Below are 23139 nucleotides of genomic sequence, written 5' to 3' on the forward strand. Positions count from 1 at the left end.
AACATTGTCAAGATCTAGGTTATTTTTTCCCCAAATTTCCACTCTGCTACTCCCATTGTCTTTCTTCAGTTAGCCTTTGCCATCTTCCCAGAAAGATTCCCAAAGCTGCATGCATCTTTTGAAAACAATGAATATTCAGCAGCAGAAGAAGGAAGGCTTATTTATAAAGACCTCATCTCAAAATGAGGAATGGCTTTTCCAGAAATCCTTAATCTATTTATCTTTACCTCTCATTCAACAAATAGGATCTCTTGCTTACACTTAGCCAATCATAGCCAAAGAGAACTCAGACCTAGACCAATCACGATGCATCCATGGGAGGTGGAAGTCTGAACTTTCCTTTCCCTTAAGCACAAATTCAAAGTCAATGTTTCTTCACTGGAAGAACTTTGTTGCATTGATAACTCTCTATTACAGTGAGTACAGCTTCGACCTGTAGAGTTATGACTTGAATCTCTTGTGTGGGACAAAGAAAAAAAGGCAAACCTAAATTCTAGTTTTCCTAGACTACATCCTCCATCTTTTCTTGAGAAGACACACTTTGTAGATAGAATTCACATGGGAAACACATTACAATTGGAGGCCAGCATAGTCTGTGGCTTTTCTCAGTCATAATAGCTATAACCTTATCTTATTATCTCTCCTATAAAAAGAAGTAATGTCAGGAAAAACCTTAAATTTATTATAATTTACAAGAAATTGCCCATCTTTTGCATACTTGAGCACATTATTATGGCTATAATCTCGTTACTTGCAACTCAGCACTGTTGGATCTACATCATGCATGAGAACCGCTAATCTGCAATGATCCATTAAAAAGAGAATTGCTGTGACCTTGAATGAGCATTTCTTCCTGTAAATTATGTGATGATGACCCGCAAGGGAAAGAGCTGGCTTCCTTTTCTATTTCACTTTCCTACTAGAGTGTTTCAATGCAGGTGAAGTGTTTTCAGCTCCATTATCTAATCCAGTCTTCACATTAACATTGTGGTAGGCACCGTTACCCTTTCATATAGAAGAGTTTAATGACTTTCCCAAGGTCATTAAAGGTCAAAGTCATAGATAATGAGTGTGGATTCAGGATTTGAATGATAGCATTCGAGCCCCAGATCTAATGTTCATGTTAGATCACTACATTAGTTCTCAATGGACCTGATCTGGTTTTAAGGAATCTTGAGTTGATTATTGAATTTTACATTAATAACTGTTCTTTCATAGACAGAAGTTCCTCCTAGTAGAATCTTTGAGTTCAAAGCTACTCCAAAAATTGATCAGGGAGGCTTTCTGGGTCTGTCGCCTGTCCCCATGAAGTCAGCTTATGAATCTAACCTCTAAACCACCATCAGGATTCCTTTGTTGAATTCCATTTTTAAAAAAATACCTAAATAAAGTTAAAGGATTTCTGATTGCTCCATTCTGTCTGTTTAAAGATGGACCTCACAGATACATTCTTTCTTACTCAAGAAGGAGGCCAGTTCTTTGCAGTATCTAGCAATGAAAGAGCTTGAGAAAGTGGATTCTAATAAACCGAAATGACTTATGCTTTGTTGTGAGGGTGAATTCCATGGCAGCGAGCCTTGTTTGGCATTAGCCTGGCCAGCTAGCTCGTAATCCATCCTTGAGTTTTCAGTGGAAATAGTATTTCCTAAGAGAGGCTTTTCTTGGAGGCAGCAAAAGCTACCCATTAGAATAACACCCCAGCTTCCTCTGTACCACACACTCTGTTATAACATTTATTCTCTTTTTTTCTGACGTGTTTGATAACTATCTCAGTGGCCCGTAACCTCTACTGGGACAGTGACCTCATCTGTTTTATTCAGTGCTCCAGTTATACGAGCACATTATCCAGAACACAGAGGCACTGAATGAAATCTTATTAAAAGGGACCGAGATTGGGATCTTCTTTCCTGAAGCCTTGTATCCATGAAAATATTGGAAGGTTTTGGCATCATTGTGGTTTACCATGGTGGGTTCATGCTATGAGCTCCAAATTAAACCTGCAAAAACAACAAAAAACCCATGAACTTTATCAATAAATCAGTCTGTCATTTACCTACTCTATCATCATCTATTATCTGTCTTTCTTTTTATCTGACATCTTTATCTTTCCCTTTTCTCCCTCCCTTCCTTTCCTCCCTCCCTCCCTTCTTTCCTTTCTTCCTTCTTTCTAGTTGTCCATCTATCCATCCTCTTTATCTTTTTCTGTTCAAATAAAGACAATTGCTCAAGAGTGCAAGAGGAGAGGCAAGCGGGCCTCCTCTCTCTCATCATTCCCCTTTTTGGTCGCCTACCAACCTAGTTCCCTCACCTCCTTCCTTGTGTAGCATCACCTAAGAGATAGCCCCTCGCATGGCTTCCTGAGAAGGGAAACTGAACACACGCAGGATCTGACCACTCAGGGTGCATGTGAAGGACAGGGAGGAGACGTTTCCTTTTCAGAAATGAGACAGTTAGGGCAAACTTTGGAGAAGGAAGCCCTGGGTAGAGACTTGCCACTCCTTGTTGGGTTTGGAGGCAGGAGCTCCCAGCGACTCTGTGCGAGGACAGTTCTCTTTTAAATAAACCCCATTTGTCATCTCCCAGACTTTTTTGAGTTGTGTTGCCTTGTATGGCAAAGGTGCCTTATTATCTGCTTGAGCTTCCTGTTTTTTTATATTGTTTGGAGAACTAGAATCAACAGTCATTTCTGTGCACTGCTTTGTTTGCATTGTTGAAAACTGTGGAAAACTCATCTGGTTTCTTTCTGAAATGAGCTTTCCAGATCCCCTGAAAGATGGTCCGAAACAGCCTGCTCTTCAAAGAGGGAACAGTTTCTTGAAGCCAGGTCTTGTCTGTCTCAAAGCCAGGTCTCCTAGCTGCTTCTGAAGGCTAAATCTGAAAATGTTTGCTCAGCCCAGATAGTTAAGTCTGTGACCTGGCAGAGATTTGCTGATGCCTTGAATAGTCAATGTGGGCCTTGGAATTACAGCTGGGTTCAAGTCCTGCCATGTACCAATTACGTTGCCCTAAGCAATTCATTTACCTTCCCTGCACTTCACTAATCTCATCTTTAAAACAGAATTATGCTACATACGGCTTAGGATTGTGTAAGGACTAATGCAATTGTGTATGTGATGCCCTCGATAGAATTCCCAGCACAGAGTAAGCATTCAACAGTAATAATTATGATTCTCGTTATGATCATAACAACCACAGACCTCTCCCTTTGCCATTCAGCCCTAACTGTGCTCCTGCTATACTTGAGAAATGCTCTTAGCTGCCTTGGGGAGATTCCCATTCCATTTCTGGGCATGACATTAGCCCGTAAGATTCCATTTAATCTGGTGGGGAAGGCACACCAGATGCTAACACTTACATGTACTTACTACAACCACTGTTCCTGAGCAGATAAAGCTGCTAGGGATGTTCCGGGAACTTTTACTGGTGAAAGTGAACAGGGAAACATACTCCCAGGTCCTGTCTCTACTTGCACAATTACAGTCAATCTCCCGGGTTGCCTGTCTCAGCAGGATTCGGCTTTTCCTGCCTTCTGTCCTGGCAGCTGATGGTGTGGCTGGAGGAGGAGATGACATTTTCCTCTTTTGGGGGTGGAGATGTTTCTTTACAGTACTGTCCTCTGACTCTTGGGTACAGAGGAACCTTTAGAGGCAATTTAATGCAATAGTTTCCTCCTCATTCTGGGAATTCTGGAGTTTCCCAAACCCCAGCAGCCTCAGTTTGGAATTTTTGGTTGTGACTGGGGGACCAGCTTCTGAGTACCTACCTGTCAATCACTGTGTTGTGCAATTGCCTTGTCTCCAAAAATAGCTGTAATCTCTCTTAACTGCTTAGTTCTGCTCTCCTCCGGAGAAAGGACTATCTAGCCACTCCTGATTATACCTCAGAAGGGAGAAAGACTGTCAAATTTTTAATAGGAGTGTTTGCATTTGTGTCAGCTCTCCACCTTGTCTTTTATTTCACAAGCTTTGGACTGTTGGTGGGGATGAAACAGCAGATAAACAAAGCACAAATCACTTTCCACATATCATAAATCATAAAAGGAACACTTGGGTTCCTTTGGCATCTGGGAGAGATGAGCCCACTTTCCCAAGATGTTGTCTTTCCATGGGGGAAGGACTAAGATTGACATTTCCTGAGCACCTGTCATGACCCAAACTCGATGTTGGTACTTGGCATGTATTTATTTCTAATTCTCATTGACTTGTCTTTGAGCCCATGTATTTTGGATCAGTGAGTGACTGAATTTCATCACCACCACTTTAGAGGGTGAGGGATGGAAAATTTTTAAGGAGAAGTCCTTGCCTAAGATGGCTTGGATCTCATGGACTGCAGCTAGAGTACAATTCAAAGTCTTCAAAGTCCTTCTCCGTTTTAATACTGAACCAAAATTTCCCCTCTCCTCTATGGGGTTAATTCTGTTCTTTCATCCACAGAAGTTGGAGGCTTTGAAAATTAAGAGTTTCCGTTTTTTCCCCTAAGAATTTAGTATTTTTTTTTTCATTTTCTTTTTGGTCTCTTGAAAAATAAGAGGCCAGAAAGAATTCCTAAGTATTGGCAGGCATCTTCAGGAAAGGAGGTAAAGGGAATTTCCCTCTCTCCAGGAGCAGCAGTGGAGCCTCCAAGACCACCAAAGATCTGGGGCCCAATGGGAACAGAGAACATCACAACTCCTCATTGTTCATAGGGGTGGGGTGTGTAGAGAAGCCTCTGCCAGAGACCTTCTCAGGTCTGAAGAATGGTTCAAATTGGCTCAAAGTGCTGAAATCCACCGCAGGGAGCACTGGGGTTGTTTGTAGTAATTTAGGAAGATTCTCTCTAAGGAAATCAGTTTCTTTTAATTGAAACCATCTTTCTCTCCGGCTTTAAGGGGAAAGCGCTCAGGCCTGTGTGCTAAAAGGCTTTGCTTGGTGTAATCTGAGAGCAGGATGCTGGTCATTCTCTTTTTTTGTTTGGTCCATTATTTCTTTTTGTTGGCCAGTCCACCCTGCCTGACATGTCAGTTGCACCATAGGAGCCTCAAAAACAGGCAGGAGGGAGCCACTCAGGTTCCTGGAGTATGGGAAGCAGAAGAGGAAACACGATCTTCTAGCAGCAGAAAGCTAGGTTGGGACCTAGAGATCAAACTTCTTAGTGATCTGTTTCCTTGTCTGATGAATATATAGGGGCTTTGGGAAATGAAATGACTCCTCCAGGTGCTTTAGTGTATCAGTTAGAAGCTGGGAATTAGCTCCATAGCAGTGGACTTTCTAATTAATGCTTTAAAATAAAATAAAAAGACATTTATTGGGCAGTATGCTAAAATCAAATACTGGGGATATGAAGACAAAGAAGGCATAGCTCCAGTGGAACCCACTTTGTATCTGTGGGTTAGTACCACTTGGTGCTGGCTGCTGCAGGCTTGGTGCAGGCTTCTCCCTAGGATGATGTTTTGTAGCTAGACCGTTTCTCTGTATCTCTTTAATCTACAATGCTGTATCCTATCACTTATTTCTATCAGCCTGCCTGTCACCCATATTATGTAGAGTGGTGACCCATGCATCTACATAAATTAGGCTCCTGATCCTAGATAACTTGCTGTCTGGAGGTCTGGAGGAACAGGATCTAGTGACCAGGATATAGTGAGTGAGTGGAATAGTTACGTAAGTACAAGAGGCACTTTCCCTATAAACTACCTTGAGGACGCTTTAATCTTAGAGATGTTGGCTAATAGCCATCAAGTACCAGGCACTTTGCTAAGAGTCAGATACTTTGCCAAATGCTTAGGTGCATATCTTTAATCCTTTATTTAATCCTTAAAAGTACCCCAGGAGGAAGTACCCCATCACTGAAGAAACAGAAACTAAAAGGTTAAGAAGCTATGACCTCCCTGATATCCATGGCAGAGACCAGGACTCATCTTTCTGATGATCATGGCCTTTTGATACCATGGGAATAAATCACTACAATCTCCAGTTACCAGTGACTGAAAATACGAGGAGGCTCCTGTTGGATCAGAGGCTTAGAGAATGGGCATATCATAGTCACTCTGTTAGGATACTCTGGAACTGTCTGAATTGTACAGCGTTCTGGCTAAGACCAAGAAGGGGCAGACACAGCCCCACTCTGATCAACTTTGTATCCAGCATATGACCCAAAGGAGCTCTTGTCTTCAAAGCTAAGCCATTTAACTGACATAACCTTTACTTTCCATGTCTTTCTTGTCTATCCTCCTAGGTTCAAATTCCAGGGGTATTTCTCTATGACCCCTAGAAAGCAAAGATGGATTCTAAATCTGATTTGGATTCGAAACCTGATTTAACCTGAGCGTGTGTGTCAGAGGGGGTAGTAGTGGCCTTTCCTTTTGCCAGGTATTAGATCCTACCTAAAGCTCTACAATAAATAAAACAACATGTTCCTCTAACTTCCTAGAGGAGTTAGCATCAGACTACACTAGCTACCTAGCATTCTCTATCATGTCCTCTTGCTTTCTGCCTAACACTATCAATATTTGAAATTATATGATTCATAGTTGTATCACCTTTTTAATGTTCATGTATGCACATTGGAAAGTGAACCTTTTAAGGGCAGGGGCCTGTCTAGCTTCCCAGGACATCTGCCACATAGCATCTGTATTTCATAGAATTTGCTTCCAGTCAATATCTGTGCCATTCCGGCAGACTGTGGGTGTTTTAAGAGGCACAGATCTTGTAAGAGGCCACTTGGTCTCACCCAGGAGGTTTTCAGAGCTTCACTCTAAGGCTGTCAGTGAAAGAATGGGCCTTCTCCAGGTATGCCCCCTTGTCATGTTCAGTGACCATTTATGTGAAGGAAAATTAACACCTTATTTTTTGATAACTTCATTGAAAGGTCATTTAAGCCTTCCTCCACTCCTAAGCCTTTGGCCTTTTGCACGAATCATGTTCTTTAAAGGCATGAAGTTATGTTTGGCCCACCGCAGCTGAGCATGAAATAAACAGTAAGGATTTTGACCCAAAACCTGTGGTTAGAGTTGTATTTAAAAGCTTGTCAGAAATGAGTTCTCTGAAGCTTGGCATTTGAGACTGGCATCTGTTGTTACAGATGGGATTTCACAGATTGAAAGCCCAGGAAGAGGTATGAATTACAAGCTCTCAGTACACAGGGCAATTGGAACCACACTAATCCTAGAAATCTTTTGGCCCAGAATTTCAAAATATCCCCACAGTTCAGCCTCTGCTGCTCTGAAATGTCTGTGTACTTCTCAGAGCATCTGAAGTATGAACAACAGTGATGCTTTTGCAGAGGAAAGAGATCTTGCTCCTCGCATGTTTGCATGTATGCACATTTATGCACATGTTCACACACTCACACATATATACATTTTTATTTTAGCACCTGGTCAAAAATGAGAAAAGAGGGAGATTGATTTATTAAACTGTGACCTCACAACTTGTGGGCTGCCAAATTCAGAATTTGTGGAATTCACAGGCTCCACTTAGTTGTTTACAACGCTTTATTGTTGCAAATAAATATTTTTACAGTCACTCACATAGCTTCACTGTTGATGTATTTGAAGAGGAAAAGGGTGACTTAACAGCCTTTGTTGACTGTCTTTCCATGTTCATCCGTCTGTCAGTCAATATTGCTTATGAGGTGAACTGTGGATAAAGGATTATTGGCAGCCACGTATCAAGTCCAGGAATGACAGTTTTCTTATAAATTTCAACACATCATGGTTTTTCCTAGAGAGGTGTGCACTCGTTTGCATTCAGATGAGACTTTTCGAGTGACAAGCAAAAAGGCTAGTGGAGATTTGAGGTACCTAGTGACCACTTGAGTATGTCAGAAATTGTCCTTCCAATGAATCAAAGTGATGGGGCTCGTGCGGGGGACTGAAAAGCAGCACTTTAAGGAGTAGCAGAACTAGTTGCTTTCTATAAAGAGCAGTCATGGGAAAAACAGAGGTACTGACCTGTCTGCACCCCACCCCCTGCCAGGCAGAAACCCAATCCATTCATTAAACCTTTTCTCTTCCTGTGATTCCCTGGAAGGTTAGCCCTGTTTAAGCATGGCTTTTTAACTCAACACAGTGCTGATTTTTCTCTTTAATACTCTCTTTTGTTCATTAGCTACCCCTTGGGAGGAGAAAGTAGTCATCAGCGCCCAGCTAGCTCTATTTGCATGGCATTAGAATATTAACTTGATACTGTTCAAACTATCTGGGAAGAGGCATGATTGTGCTTCTCACCTGGAACTTCGTGAAGTCAGGATGCTGTGATGGTATTTGGCAGCTAAGAGAGGAGGAATCTTCCTGATCCTCTCCCAGTACAATCTTGGACAGGTTTCTTTTTTAACCCCTCTTAGCCTCAATTCTTTTACCCATAAAAAGGTTTAGTATTAGAATAGCACTTACACAACTACTGTGGGGGTTTGAATGAGATAGTCTGTGTGAAGTCCCTGGCAGAGAACCTGATGGATAGTGGGCGTTCCATTAGTGCCCTCTTACTGGGAAGCCCAGTCAAGGGCTCACTAGTACCAGCTGGTAAAGTCTATGTGTCCCGGCCACTAACTTTGCCCCTTCGTTCACCTGCACATCGAGCCACCAAGTGTGAGACTCTGCATGTCCTAAGTAGAGAGCTGTGACTTGGGGAAACTCAATCTTGGCAAACTCATGTCAGAGAACAGGTGTCATTCTGGAGTTTGACTCCCGCCTTTTGCCGCTTTGGTAGTAGAATGTGAACTGGTTATGCTCTGAACCTCACTTATTTCATCTGTGACAGATGGTGACCATTTGACCTCTCAACCCTGCTCTGGGAGTCTGTTACTCTAAGACCTGCTAAGACACCTAGACTCTTGTCCCACTCAAAATAGTAGCTCCATATACTCCAGTAGCTTTCATATCGTACTTGAGAAGATGCTGAAAGGTAAGCACGGGGGAAGGAAATCAAAACTGGAGCTGTCCTGGGCTGTGTGTTGGAACTTGTGACAACTTTCTACTGCTTTTATCTGTGTTTCTCTATCTTGAAGGACAACAGCAGAAGCCTTACTCTAGTTTCTGATTTTTTAAGTCCTGTCAACTGTGCCATTCCTCCAGTCACAGTCCCTTTAGAATACATTGGGAATTCGGGCTTTGCCATCTCTTCTGTGCAGAGTGAGCTAGAGATAATCTTTATGAAGGACATTAAGTTGCAAGGGCTTTCTATGCTTATCCCGAGGGAAAATACAAAAACAATAACGCTAAGCCTGTCTGACTTCTAAAGCATTTTTACATGATGTATTTCCTGTGTGCTCCCACCTGTAAGCTCTAGGACCTTATACAAATTATTCAGGCTGTCTGTTTATACAGCCATCGTGTGGGATGACTAACCTCCAGGCACATTGCAAGACTTAGCTGGTGATGATTATCATTGCCATGATTGCCTCAACCACTGCTTTCCAGACTGGTCCACAGGCCCTCCTGGGAACTGCGGAGGTGCCAGGGCTGTGAGTGGAGAGTGGTGGATGCTCAGTGAGAATGAACAGCTGGTGGACCAAGGCTCTGGACTCTGTCCTGGCATCCTCATTCCAGCTCCTGTTGGGGCAGCTCTACCTTTACCTGTCCTAAACATCATGGTTCTGTCTAGCACCTCGTAATGGGGAAGAAGAAAATTTGAAACCGTCACTGACTTCTCTGAATATGTTCACTTCCCTCTTGGTAACCCAAAACAAAGAGGTGACTGCATGCAAGGTAATGGGGGAAAATCAGGAGTTTTGGGAGACATGAAGGGATGTCTAGGTTTCTCAGATTCCCCATAAGACACTGAGTCTCCGAGTCTCTTGTTTTTTAATTTCTTCATCAGTAAAATGGGACCATACTACCTACTCTCTTGAATTTCAATGGGCTGCCTGGGCATGAAAGTCTTCCTAATTGATGAAGGAAATTCCCGTATGGCAAGATTACCAAAGCTTGTGGTTGATACTTTGATCCATTCTGTTCTGCAGAAGGTACAACTCAAATGTGTCTTGATTCAGAAGAAACTTTTGAAAGGGTTTCTTATTTCATTCTGAGAGATAGGAAGACTCAGGGTACCCAGGGAAGCTACGATAAATTATTCAAGGCCACAAATTTTCTAATGGACAGGATTTAGGCTGGAGCCAGTGCATCCGCCTTTCAGCATGTCAGGAACCCATTAATTGCCCCCAATGCAGGTATTACTTATAAGTAACTGTTTCTCACTCTCCCTCAACTCTCAGAAGGTACTTCAATCTAAAATTATTTATTTCCTTAAAGTGTTGGTTGCAGACCTGAGCAGAAACTGTATACAAATCAGTTGATATGGCAGTAATTGTAACTATCTAGAAAAAAAAATTAAATTTGAAAACAGTGAAACTTTTTTTTTAACTGATAATAGGAAAAAACCCTACGTGGGCCTCTGAGATGTTTTTTCGGTTTGCTTACCACATCCTGGTTTGTGTTAGGCAATCTGCTAAACCAATAAATCCAAAAAAGAAGAAAACAAAGGTTTTCGGGACAGTGGATTTCCTGATTGCCATGGCAACACACAAGGGCACACACTGGTTTCTTCCCTTCATCTGTCTTCCTGGAGACTTGTTCCCTAAGAGGGAGAGAATTCTTGCACAGTGAGGCAACTGTTTAGGGGCTCACACTCTCTGGTGGCAGAAATAAGACTGTTCAATCCAGGATTGGGAGTGGGGATTCTTGGTACCCAAGTACTCCTCATCACATCAGAAGGCTGGTAAGAGCCCTTTTAAAACTCTGAAAGCAGTCAAGCTCTTGCCAACAGTATACTGGATTGGCTGTTTGGAGGCGTTGGCTGAAGGGCGAGGGTAACTTCGGAAGGAACCCTTCAGATTGTTGTCTGGTAGAGAGTCCCTGTTGGTTAGTTAGGGTCAACTGCCATGACAGGCTCCATGCTTCTTGGATTGAGAAGGGTATAGCCAGGCACTAGGAAGTTGGAGTGCCTTCCTCTCTTAAGTGCCAAGAGATGAACAGCTCAGTTGAAAGCATCCCAGGACACATTCTAGAGGAAATTCCCTTGGGATGATTGTGGGTGACTGTTTTCTGTACTCCTTAAACCCTCGCCCACCTCCAGGGCAATTCCGGGAGAGACTGAGTCACTCAAGACTCATGGTCTGCGCAGGGCAGCCAAAGGCAATTCAGCCACCGAGTGTGACTTGATTCTGGCCTCATTCAGAAGTAGATGCTAAACAATGCCCCCTTTCATGAGGTGCCCATCACATGGGTGTCAGGAGATGGGGGCCAGTGCCGTAGCGGCAGTGAGAAAGCTGCCAGCTTTCTGGACTGGCAGGCCTGGGTGGCAGCATGGACCATAACGGCTCAAAAGATTCTCAGAAGAAAACTTCTGGACTTTGAAGACATCAAACAAATGAAGAACAGAATGACTGCTTTATGTCTTGTGAAGACAAGCGGGCTGTGGCTTTATTGGGAACAGCTTTCTCAACTCTTTTATAAAAGACAGTCTGGTGCAAGAGCACTGTCTAGGAGTCAGGAGTCTGCAGTCTGCTGGGGTTCTTCATTTCCCATAGCTGTCCAGTGGAGACCTTGCGTGGGCATAATTGATTTTATTTTCTCTTGTCTTATAAAGAACTTGGTTAGAAGCTCTCAGTTGTTGTTCTTGGCTCTAAACATGAATACTCCAGTTAGCAATAATGCTTTAAGAATAATGTAGCCCCTTCCTTCCCCACTTCTAACCGGCATCAGCTTGGTTAGGTTTATTTATTTATTTTTTTTTTTCAGTTAGGTTTGTTGTGTACTTTTCTACTATGGAAGTGAACTCAGAAAATCTGAGCATGGAAATAGTCCTGGCTTTTGCATAATAAATACTGTATAAAGATAGCAAATGTGGTGAGCTCCCCAGTGCTTTGGGCTACCATACTCCACAAAGAGATTTCTGTGGTTGCCTCTTAGGTAGTCCATCACGTTCCAGCCCAAAATGCAAAGCTCCAGGTAGATCAGTCTGGAGTCGTAATGTGGTCTGTTTAGAGCAGTGGTAGCCAACCTATGGCACATGTGTCACAGCAGGCATGCAGACCCTCTGTGTCAGCATGACAGCCAAATGTATGAATTGTTTTTTCTAACCTAAAACCTTAGTATTCATGTTTAATTGTCATGTTGGCACTTTGTAATAAGTAAATGGGTTTTGGGTTCAAGTTTGAGCACTCAGTCATTAAGAGGCTCCACATCACTGGTTTAGACCTTTGGATTTAGCAGTGAAAATCTTAGGATGTTACAAAGATGTCCTATGGTGTGATGGTCTAGCCCTGGACAAACCTAGGAAAACTCAGTTCCTAATCAAGGGAACTCTAATTTGAAAATAGTACTTAATATGCTCCAGCTCTTTTCTCTAAAGCTCTCTTTAATAATCACCTCTCCATACTTAAAAATTCACACAGAGAGCAAGTGGGGTTTCTGTAGTTTTAGACTCTGTCCCATGTAAAAGCTGTGCGTTAACGCTGTGATCAGACAACTCGGTCTGAAACCTGTCTCTACCAGTTATTTTGCTTCCAATTTCTCAATGAATAAATTAATTCATATAAAAACTGGGGATAATAAAGGTATTCACTACATAGGATTGTCATGAGAAAAAATGGATTATTAGGTGTAAAAGAGTGAAAGCCTTCAATTTAGGATGCGTACCATCTGGGCTTGCTTTTATCATGGCCATAATGAGTGAACTGTGGAAATTTTTAGACAAGTTATTGAGTAGCAGGAACTGGCCTTTCTCTTATCTTCATTATAAAGCAATATCTCTCTTCATGTACCCTATTCTGAGACTAAATCGTATCTAATTTGTCTTATGTATTCTGCAGAGATGATAGAGACCAGGCATGTCTGACTGTCTTACGTCAGAAAGCAAACTAGCTCATTTGGGTTACAGCAGAGAAATGAAGCTCCTTGGCAGAAGGTTGTGGATTGCCTTGTGATGGTCTATTTGCTGTCCTTTCTCAGGAAATCTCACCTCAGATATGGCCTTGGATAGTATGAGAGCTGAAAGAAACATTCATTCATTTACTCAACTTTTGATTAATTTATTCACTCACTTAACATTTGCTTCAGTATGCAGTTGTATGAGATAGTGGATTACAGTGGTGGGAAGAGAAAAGACACAGTCTTTGCTATCATAAAGCCCACGATGAATTTCCAAAATTCCAGTATCCTTGAATTCCCAATTTGGCGGGACAAGTTTTTGGCAGAAATAATTTTTGAAATTTCTTTACACAGGCTTCTCTGGGAAATGACTGAACTCTAGGGCCATTGTCCCACCAAACACATGGGTGGAGTCTCACGTAGTTTCATAAATTCACAGCCAACTTATTGTCTCCCAGCTCCCTTTCCAGGCAGTGGTGTAAACCCTGACCCTACCTCTCAGGCCAGGTGGGTTAGTTAGAGATAATGGCGACTTGAGTGAAAATGATGGTGGTTTGTTCCCAGAAGATATTGTAATTTCCTCCCGTTGGAGAAATGATTAGGGAAAAGCCAGAAGCTATTTCCCTCAGGGCAACATAGGCAATGTTTTGATATGTGTGTGGGGGATTTAATAAAGACATCTGTTTTTTCTTGATCTGAGGCTTACAGGAAACTATAGATAAGATCAAAGGCATTATGAGCTTATCTGAGTGATAGTGCCCAGGGATAAGCACACAGGTTGGAGCTCCAGTTGTATGACTGGACAGTTTACTGCACCACTTTGTGCCTCAGTTTGCATCTCTTTAAAGTGGGTTTGGCAGTGGTACTTACCTCATACCATTTCAGTAAGAATTAATTAAACTAAAATATATAAGGCAACTATTTAAGTATGCAGTATCGATTGGCTCTAATTATTAAATACTAAACACTGAATCAAGTGTTGGACATAGCTCATTAAATAGTCCCACATATCAGGTTGGTATATTTATCTTATCAAGGAGGAGGCTGAATGTCAGGCTGCAAATTTAACTGGCCACGTAGCCTGGACTGAATGACAGGGTCTGGATTTCTTTTTTTTTTTTTTTTTATTTAAGAGGAAAAAGAGAAAAACACAAAACAAACCAAAGCGGTGTAAGGGTACACGTAATACAGAACTACAAAAAAACAAAACAAAACAAAAAAAACAAAACAAACAAACAAAAAAAAACTTAACAGTAAGAAATCACCTGTTAGTATATTACATATTATCATCTTGAAAATAGTTCCTCAAATCACAGTATCAAAGAATACAAGGTGGACATTCAAACAGGTAGACTGCAAACAACTGTGTTCAATGATCCAAAAACATTGATACAGTCAGCTATTTAACACCCCTAAACACACTTGCTGTTATATCCGTTATATCTTTTTCTTTTAGGGTCTGGATTTCAAGCAGCTTGGATGTGTCCACATTTGGCTGAGCCATGGACCCTCACGTGAATTTAGTGCTAGACTCTAGACTGTAGGATACAGTGACTCTGGGTTCTTTCTGCTCTCCTTGGCAGGTCTGCTAGTTGCTAGGCTCTGAGGCTCTGCTTCCTCCTTCCCACAGCCTGTGGCCATAAAGCGCTCTAATAGCCTAGATGACATTGCTTGCATCTTAAAAGTGGACTCACATAGTCCAAGTCTTTGCTGAGCCCATCCTATCTCTTGGAGGTAGGGATATGGGTCAGTGTACTCATTGTATGATCCAGGAGATGTCTTTTGGAGACCACAGGGCTCAGAAGAAAACATTCTTAATATATTTCCAGTTGGAAATCTTGTTTGAGAGATGTGACAGGCCATTTAATAGTTGCTTCTCTGAGTCAAAATAGCTCGCAAGTACCCAAAGTCCCTGTTTCTCAGGAGACACCACGGATGTCTCAGGAGGCCATCCTCTCTACTGGGATTTGCAGCATGGCCATCCTCATGGCCAGGGACTCTTAATGCTCTGTGTAGAGCTTTTCTATGGCCCACGGTTACTCCCACCTCCCCCCCCCCCACTTTCATGCTGCTTAACACCCTGAGAATGTCAGCTATCCATTGGTGAGGTAGAGAGGTCAGAAAGATTACCTAACTCGGTGTTAGCAGTAGCAGCTAGTGGTTAAGCCTGAGGGCACTTTACCATTATGACCTGTGTGAACCTGACATGTTTCTTCCTGATTTCCACTTTCTGTACGTTAGAGACCATATCTGCAAAGTGGTGATAAAAATATTACCCACCCACAGGGCTCTTTTAAGGGTAAATTGAGTTATTACTTGTAAAATGCTTACAAGAGTGAGTGAAATCCAAAGTGCATTGTACCTTTTAGCTACTATTTCTGCTGTTGGTATTAATACCCTCCTGGGTATTAATTTGGCTTTGCATAAGTGTTAGGGGAGACTGTTGGAATGTATTTATAAATTGTCAGGGCTTAAAGCCTACATGGCTCTGCAGCCTTGGTACCTTTCAAGGCAAGAAGAACACAGAGGAACAGAACTCTGAGCATTCATAGGATGGTAGACCTGAAAAGAAGTGTTTGGCACTGTATTTGCAATTCCTAAGTGGGCAAATGACATGAGGATTAACAGATGTTTTGTAAGATGAGGATAAGTACAAGCTGGTGGATTTTCACTTTGCTCATAGTTGACTTATTTAGCAACTTTTTGCAGATAACCTGCAATGTGTCAGGCCTGGCTTAAGTTTCAAAGTCTGAGAAGACGAAGGTCGAGTTTATCTGTTCATCCTGGCGTGCCTGGGCTCATGCATATACATACTAACTTGTATGCACGTTTATCAACACACTCACACAAGACATGCATGCACTGTCTATAAGGTTACGTAGGCCGCTGCACGCAGAACTCAAGGGATATCTTTCAGAAGTCTCAGTCTGAACTGGTTTCTCTTGTATTTGCATATCCTGTCTGCCAGGTAGCAAACTGGAATTGGTTTTACTAAGAAAGAAACTGCTATTCAGCTCCAAATCAGTGTTTGGAGACTTTACTTTTAATCCGGGGAGTGACAGCATCTCTCTGTGCTAAGAGCACATAGGTAGTTTGCCCCTCCTAGTATTTGACTGAAGGCTCCCTTGGCAGCCTGTCCTCCGAAAGGCCCTGACTAGGACGTTTCATTTTTCTTTTGTATGCTGGACAAGGAGAGGCCCCGGAAAGGCTGTCACTCAGAGGGGACAGGTTCCCTTTGTGAGAGTGGCCAGTTGAGCCTGAAGCTGAAAATGTCAGCAAAAGCAAATAGCATTTCAAAAGGGCCTTGTGCATTTCCTTCCTCTCAATCTCATTGCTTCATCCACCAGGTGTTGCATGAGTGACTCTGGAGGACCTGTTAGGCCTGATAAAGAATCCACCGCACAAAAACATGTTCTCTCCGGTTCCCCTCGCTTCGATGTTGGATTTTGTTGCTGTTACTTTTATTTTTTAAACACCCACTTGCTAATGACACAGACAGAACAAAGAATTGTCTTTTCAAACTTTCATTTATTTTTTCTTTCATAATTTTCAGAATGAAGGAAGATGCTACAAAATTTTGTTCTGTTTCTACTTCTGCGTTTGTCAGACTTGGTTTTTTAGTGTTTGGAACCTGTTTCCTGCTGTAAGGAAGAAAGATCACAACTACTACTGCATTATAATTAATGACCCTACTTTGTCCTTATGAAACGGTTTAGCTGGGCCTCTGCACTTTCTGCAGAGCTATGAAAATATCTCTGGGCATGTAGCAAAGTGGTGCATAATATGGGTTTTGGTGTTGAATAGATCCAAGATAGATGTCTGGCTGACTTGGAGAGTTTTTATTTTTCTGAAGTTCAGTTTCTTCCCCTTTAAATAGTGCATATATATCCCAGACTCATATCTCAGGGTCTGGTGAAGATGATACACACGGAACTTCAAAGGTGCTGGGTACTGCAATAAAGAGGGATCCCTTCTCTGCCATCAGCTCTGGCTTGTAGAACAAAGAAATGGGGTATAGGAGGAGCTCATAGTTCCTCAGGCTGATCACTTCTTTGAGCCTCAATTTTCCTGTTGGTACATAAGCAGCATTTTCCTAAGCTCCTTCTGAACTTACCCAACATGAAATCTAAAGTTTAGATTCTAGACCTGGTTAGATTCTACACCTGGATTTTAACTAACATGGAATGCTACCTGGTACCTGGGCCATTGTCCAGAGACAACTTCAGCAGGTCTGCCCAGAGAAGGGCTGACATTGAGGACCCAGGAAGTGCTCAGGAGGAATCCAACATTACTAGGGCAGTTCAATCCCTTAACTTTCCCAGGTGGAGTTTACTCAAATGCACACTGGCGATAATGGAATCCTAAAGGAATAATGAGTTTCCAGTTAAGGTCTTTGAAGTCTTTTGACTTTGTTACACACAGGATCAAAAAGAATAGAAAGATTTTCACACTTCCGATAAGAGATTTCAGATTAAGGTCTATAAAGGTCACAAAACTCTTTGTATTAAATAATCATTTACCCAGTTGATACCAGTTGCACTTCATTTTCAGTGCCATTAACTCTTGGGAACAAATAGCAGGCCTTGGGACTATTGATTAGAAGTGGGTTTGGGGGAAAATTTCAATGGGCCATTCATTCATTCAACCATTATTTGATGAACACAGCACCCACTCTCATTCAGCCACTGTTGTAGGTGTTAGAGATATAGTTGCAATCCAGGGAAAGCCTATGCCCCCTCAAGCTGTCCTTACTGGGAGAGGACATGATTCACACATAACCAAAGCACACACAGTGAACATGTTATTGTGAAGACAACAGTCAGGTGAGGTGAGAGAAGCTGGGCTGCATGGAAAGACTTGGAGGTGGGAAGCTGCAGATTTGAAATCTTGAAGACGAAAGTGAACCACCCATGTGACTCTCTGAACATGGAACATTCCGTGCAGAGGGGAGAGCAGATGTGTGTTTTTAGAGGGGAAGGAGTTCAGAGTGCCTGAGGGAATGGAAGGGAAATGTTGTGCTCAGAACAGAGCAAGCTACTTAGAGGCCAGAGAGGGAGACCAGTGCTAGCATTGGGCTTAAGTTTACGACAAGCAAATTTATTCTGGGTGCAGTGAGAAGCCATGGAAGGTCATAAGAGGAAGCAATACCACTTGGTTGTGGAAAAATGCTCATAATTCAAGATTAAATAGAAAAGCACTTCCAAATGTAGAACTGTATATTTAGTACTATTTATTAAGCTAGGTACCGTGTGTGTGTGTGTGTGTGTGTGTGTGTGTGTGTGTGCTGTAAAATGTAGGTGTATTCAGTAAACAAATTGGAGGAAGATAGAACAAATGCTGTGGTTTTCTTGACAGTGATAGATTTTTTTCCTTTCTTACTCTCTCTGATTTTGTAGTTTTCCGTAAGTTTATATCACTCTGAATTGTACGCGTTTTGAAAACTTTGTAAGCAGCCAATGGAGAAAAGTTAAGACGCACAGTATTTTAGCATATTTTATTTTTATTTAGAGAAAAAAGGGGAGAAATAATACAGCATTTAAAAAAAACAGTAAGAAATGACTAGTTGATAAATTACATATTGTTATCTTAGCAGTAGGTATTCAAGTTGCAAAATCAAAGCATAAAAGATGGATATAAATTTGAGCTTAGTGCAATATTGTTTTGACTACAGAGTGAACGTTGAAGGCTCTGGTCAGTAGTTATTGGCTTTATAATGAGTCTCCCCTAAAACGAACTTCTTAAGTGCCCATCTTTTTTTTTTTTTTTTTTTTTTGGTGCAAATTGTTTATGCAAAAGATCCTAACATTTCTGTTTCATCCCATAGATCTGAACATCACGTGCCGCTATGCAGGTGTGTTCCACGTGGAGAAAAATGGACGTTACAGCATCTCCCGGACGGAGGCAGCTGACCTCTGTGAGGCTTTCAACACCACCCTGCCCACCATGGCCCAGATGGAGCGGGCTCTGCACCATGGATTTGAGACCTGCAGGTAAGAGACCAGGGAGCAGCCCCACTGGGGAAAGCCTTCGCCTGGGTGCAGGGCGGAGCTTAGGACTAGAAGGCTGCTCCCTGACAGCTGCATGGATTGTTGCCCGAAGAGTCAGCCCCACCTATTCATTTGGCCAAATCAATGTGGAACCAGTATGACAACTGAAATTTAAAGCCGGCTAAACACACCTTTGTGAATCAGCAAGGGAGACTAGAGGAAGCCATTAAGGGTCCTATCAGTTGGAATCCTCTTTCCTAATGTGCTTCCACAGCGTTCTCCCGCCTTTGAAGATGCATGCAGTATTATTGTCGGAACCACAAGAAAACGTAAAGCAAATAACAGTGTTTAAAATAAATACGTGGCTGGTAGAGTCTTGGCCCTGCAGACTTGACCCAAAGCAGACTTTTTAAACATCCCTCTTTTTTATGTCTCCTCTGTGTTGCTCTGGTTTGAGGAAGTAAATAAATTAGAGTATGAAAGTATTTAGATATATTAAAAGATACATTTCTAGTAAGATCCCTGAGAGGGCTCCTACCGAGTACCTCAGTGCTTTGGAGAGCTCTCTTCAAATTATTTTGCTCCAGGATAATCACTACAGGCTGAGACCTTATTTTTCTGATTTCTGTGGTGTATGGTCCATGCAGAGCAAGCCACAGCGACAAGCAGAGAGAGAGAGAGAGAGAGAGAGAGAGAGAGAGAGAGAGGGAGAGAAAGAGAAAGAAGGAGGGAGAGAGGGAGGAGAGGGGGTAAGAAGGGGGAGGGAAGAGAGGAGAGAGGAGGGGAGGGAAGGAGGTTTGGTTTTCTTTGATTTCATTAGAAGGGCTCTGGAGGATATCAATAAATGCTCTGAAGTGCCCACCACATCCTGCAGCTCAGGTAGCACAGCTCTCCTCTGTCTGCAGTGTCCACCTCCTGCCCTGTTGCCTTTGGAAAGCCAAGCTGCAGCAGTGTGTGTGGAAATGAAGTGCAAATTCAGTACATCTATCCCCTGTCCTCGATGATAGAATCATTCTATCTTTTCCTAAAAAAGAAGGGGAAAATCTTTAATACAAGATTACTGTAATATAACTACTAGCCACGTTTGGCAATTTATTCTTCAATTAATTACAATTAAATAATATTAACACTTCAGTGGCACTAGGTGCATTTTAAGCACTCAGCCACAAATGGCCAGTGGCTATTGTGTTGAATGACATACACACACACATATATATATATATATATATATATATATATATATATTATACAGTTTTCATCATTGAAGAAATTGTCTCGGAGCCGTACAATATAAGGCACAGAGCAGATGGGCTGAAACTTCTCTCCACATGTGTTCAGAGATAGATCAGGAGAAGGTAAAAACAGCCAAGGGAAAGAGATCACTCTGATAGCTACTGGACCTGCGGTGTAGGCAGCAATGAAGGAAGACCAAGTAGCAAATTTGTTTACTCTATTCTTAAGGCTGATTATTTAAATCTGGTCCTGACCAGACCACAAGGCTAAGAAAGAGGATATAGTAAGTTAAATTTTGGTAAAGAAATATAGGCAAGGCAATCTGGGTTCGTAGAGATGCACTGAGAACTGGGGAACACTTATCCTTGTCAAGAGTAATCGTGAAGCACTGGGATGGTGGGAGCCCAGCTATTCCCTTAGCTCAATCCTTGACCTGTCCTATGGGTGAGTATACCACCCTTCTTTACAGATAAAGCAGCTGAGGCGTAGGTTAAATTCTGTTACTTGCCCTGTGACTCACAGACTACACAGGGAAGAGTCAAGTTGCAACCTCCTTAGTCTGAGCCCAGGAGAAGCTTTTAAAGACCAAGCCCTTCCCAGGAACTGAGGGCAAAAAGAGGAGGGAAGTATGTTGCATAGACTTGCTGAATATTTTTTCTCCCTGTAAGTAGTAAACTACTTATGCCACATCCACACATACATCTTAATATCCCCAATTCATGTCTATGGGGGGCTGGCTCACCCTGCCAGTCTATCAGTTTGTCACGCTGACCGAGGGATGAACAGATAGAAGACAAGCAGACATAGTTAGTTTAGCACAGCACCCCGAAGGCTCTTGCCTGTAGAGGGCAGAGAGACCCTAGCATCTGGCTAATCCTGCCTTTATTAACTCAGACGTGGATACAAGCAATTTAAGCAGCACAGGATTCATCTGCTCTCAGGTATCCACATGCTCAGGTAAACAACTTGACCTTGGCTGTGTTGACTTCCCTAGAACCTGCAACATGTCATCACATCTGCGTGCAGCCTTTTCCCCTTTGTGCTCCCAGAGGAGGTCAGTGAGGTCTCACCTCTCCCTAACTGGGTTCCCACACATGACAGTGTATTTCCTTGGGCAACAAGCAATAGAATGTAGCAAAAATTCAGCTATAGCTTACAGAGGGACTGTATTAGATTTGAGAGTGTTGGTGTGATGCCTAATTGTCAACATGATGTGACGAGGGAGTAGGTTCACGGAGGAGTACTGTTTAGAAAAAAGGAAAAAGAAAAACCTTGCCAAAGAAATCTGTCATTTCATCTACAACTGGCACTAAGTATTGCAAAATTTATTTTCATACTTTCACTGAGGTAGCTATGAATCAGATGCCAGCACAGGACAAATGGCAGAGTCTCATAGGAAAGGATAAAACCTCAGCATCTGTGACTCTTCAACCTGCCTCACCCTGATTAGCAGCAACTCTCACACATGAAAACGTATTAACACTTAATTGACCCCTCCCGCTACGGAGAGGAGGAGACTTTGGAGAAACCAGTCTGTGGGTGCAGATAGGCATTAGTCATGCGAGCTACTGTTGCAACATAGACATAATGAGTTCTAGGTGTTTAGAAACCTCCACCTCATACACCTTTCTCTGGGTCTTACAGGGCAATGCACTCTGAGCTGTTGCCTCTGGCAGGAAAGATTAAAATACAGGTCATTTTAGCCAGCATTGCATTTTCAAAATCCAGCTGGATTTAACTCATCCCTTCCCGTTCTAATGCTATCACTTTCTCCCTTACAAATAGTAGTTTTTCAGCCCACCTTTCACTGCTTGAGTCAGCTTATATTTGAAAAACAATGTGGTATGCATGTGTAGCCACCAGGGTGCTATGGGAAGCAGCTGGGCTCTGTACCTTGTATTTGAACGGACCTCCAGCTATCACATGCTCCACAGGGAGCCAGGGCTAAATGTTTTCCTTGCTTCCCTGTTTCTGGAATGCAGCTGAGCAAAATGAGCCATTGCCACCTACTCATTTCATTGCGATTGCTCTCATTTTAATGATGCTTGGTTTGGTTCCACTGGCAGTAGGTCTAGGATGCTCGGGAGGCAAACCATGGTAGGGTCTGGCACACAAACAAGGCTTTGTGTTTAGAATAATGGAGTGTGATGTGAAATGGTGAGACCAGAAGTGAGGAGCAGAGAATGGGAAATGAGACAGGCCTGAAATTTGTGGCTGAAATGAAGAACCACCTCTTCCCATCTTACGGAAGTGGGCCATGTTGCATCTTGTCTGGAAATGATGAAAGTGCTTGATGGCCAGAGCCATATTCTCTCTTTGTAATTTGGACTTTCTTTTGCTTATTTTAGCCAACTCAATGCTGCTGACCACCAGTTGTATTTAAGACTATTTTTTTCATGAATTTTCTTTGTTTGCAAAACAAAGAACAAGCTGTTCATGAGCTTTTAAACGAAACCACTTTGTCTCTGTCTGCCTTGCTCATCTCTTCAACTCTGCTGTGCTATTATTGGTGGGTTTCACATAACTCAGCTGTTGAATTATAACTCCAGCATCCCCAACAATGGATGGAATGAAGCATCGCATTGCATTAGATGGCACTTGATGGAACCTTAGGAAATTTCTGCTTCAGCCTTGCAGGTTGATAACCTCTCATTTTTCCTTGACAGGTATGGGTTCATAGAAGGGCATGTAGTGATCCCCCGGATCACCCCCAACGCCATCTGTGCAGCCAACAACACAGGGGTGTATATCCTCACGTCCAACAACTCCCACTACGACACATACTGCTTCAATGCATCAGGTGGGTTCTCAGTGCACTGTCTTTATGTTGTCTTTGGTGGCATAGCTGGATGGTAACAGCACAATCGTGGCTTGATGCAGGTAGAGATACAGGCAGCTTCCGTTCATGTAGCAAAGACTCACTGTTTCTACAGCAAAGACAAGATTCCTGTCTGCATGGTGTTTACATGTTCCAGCTGGGGGAGCAATCAGAAAACAAATAATTATTAAACACTTTACATGAAATAAAAAAAAAAGCAAAATACAAAGATATAAAGTGCTAGGATTTTTTTT

At 42.4% G+C, this 23139-nt stretch overlaps 1 protein-coding gene across 13 annotated transcripts in view; it reads left to right on the forward strand.

Annotated features, from left to right (window-relative positions):
• The window catches only part of Cd44 (CD44 molecule (IN blood group)), an 83332-nt gene that overhangs the window by 13787 nt on the left and 46406 nt on the right, over window positions 1-23139 (forward strand). For all 13 annotated transcript variants that reach the window (XM_063227772.1, XM_013145947.3, XM_063227767.1 and 10 more), the window contains exons 2-3: window positions 18672-18837; window positions 22734-22867. In XM_063227772.1, coding sequence (XP_063083842.1) covers window positions 18672-18837; window positions 22734-22867 — 300 coding nt within the window. The remainder of the gene's footprint in view (window positions 1-18671; window positions 18838-22733; window positions 22868-23139) is intronic.

The sequence above is a fragment of the Cavia porcellus genome, unplaced genomic scaffold (assembly GCF_034190915.1).
Source record: "Cavia porcellus strain 051 isolate PalLab524CR breed Dunkin Hartley unplaced genomic scaffold, mCavPor4.1 scaffold_17, whole genome shotgun sequence".
Classification (NCBI taxonomy): domain Eukaryota; kingdom Metazoa; phylum Chordata; class Mammalia; order Rodentia; family Caviidae; genus Cavia; species Cavia porcellus.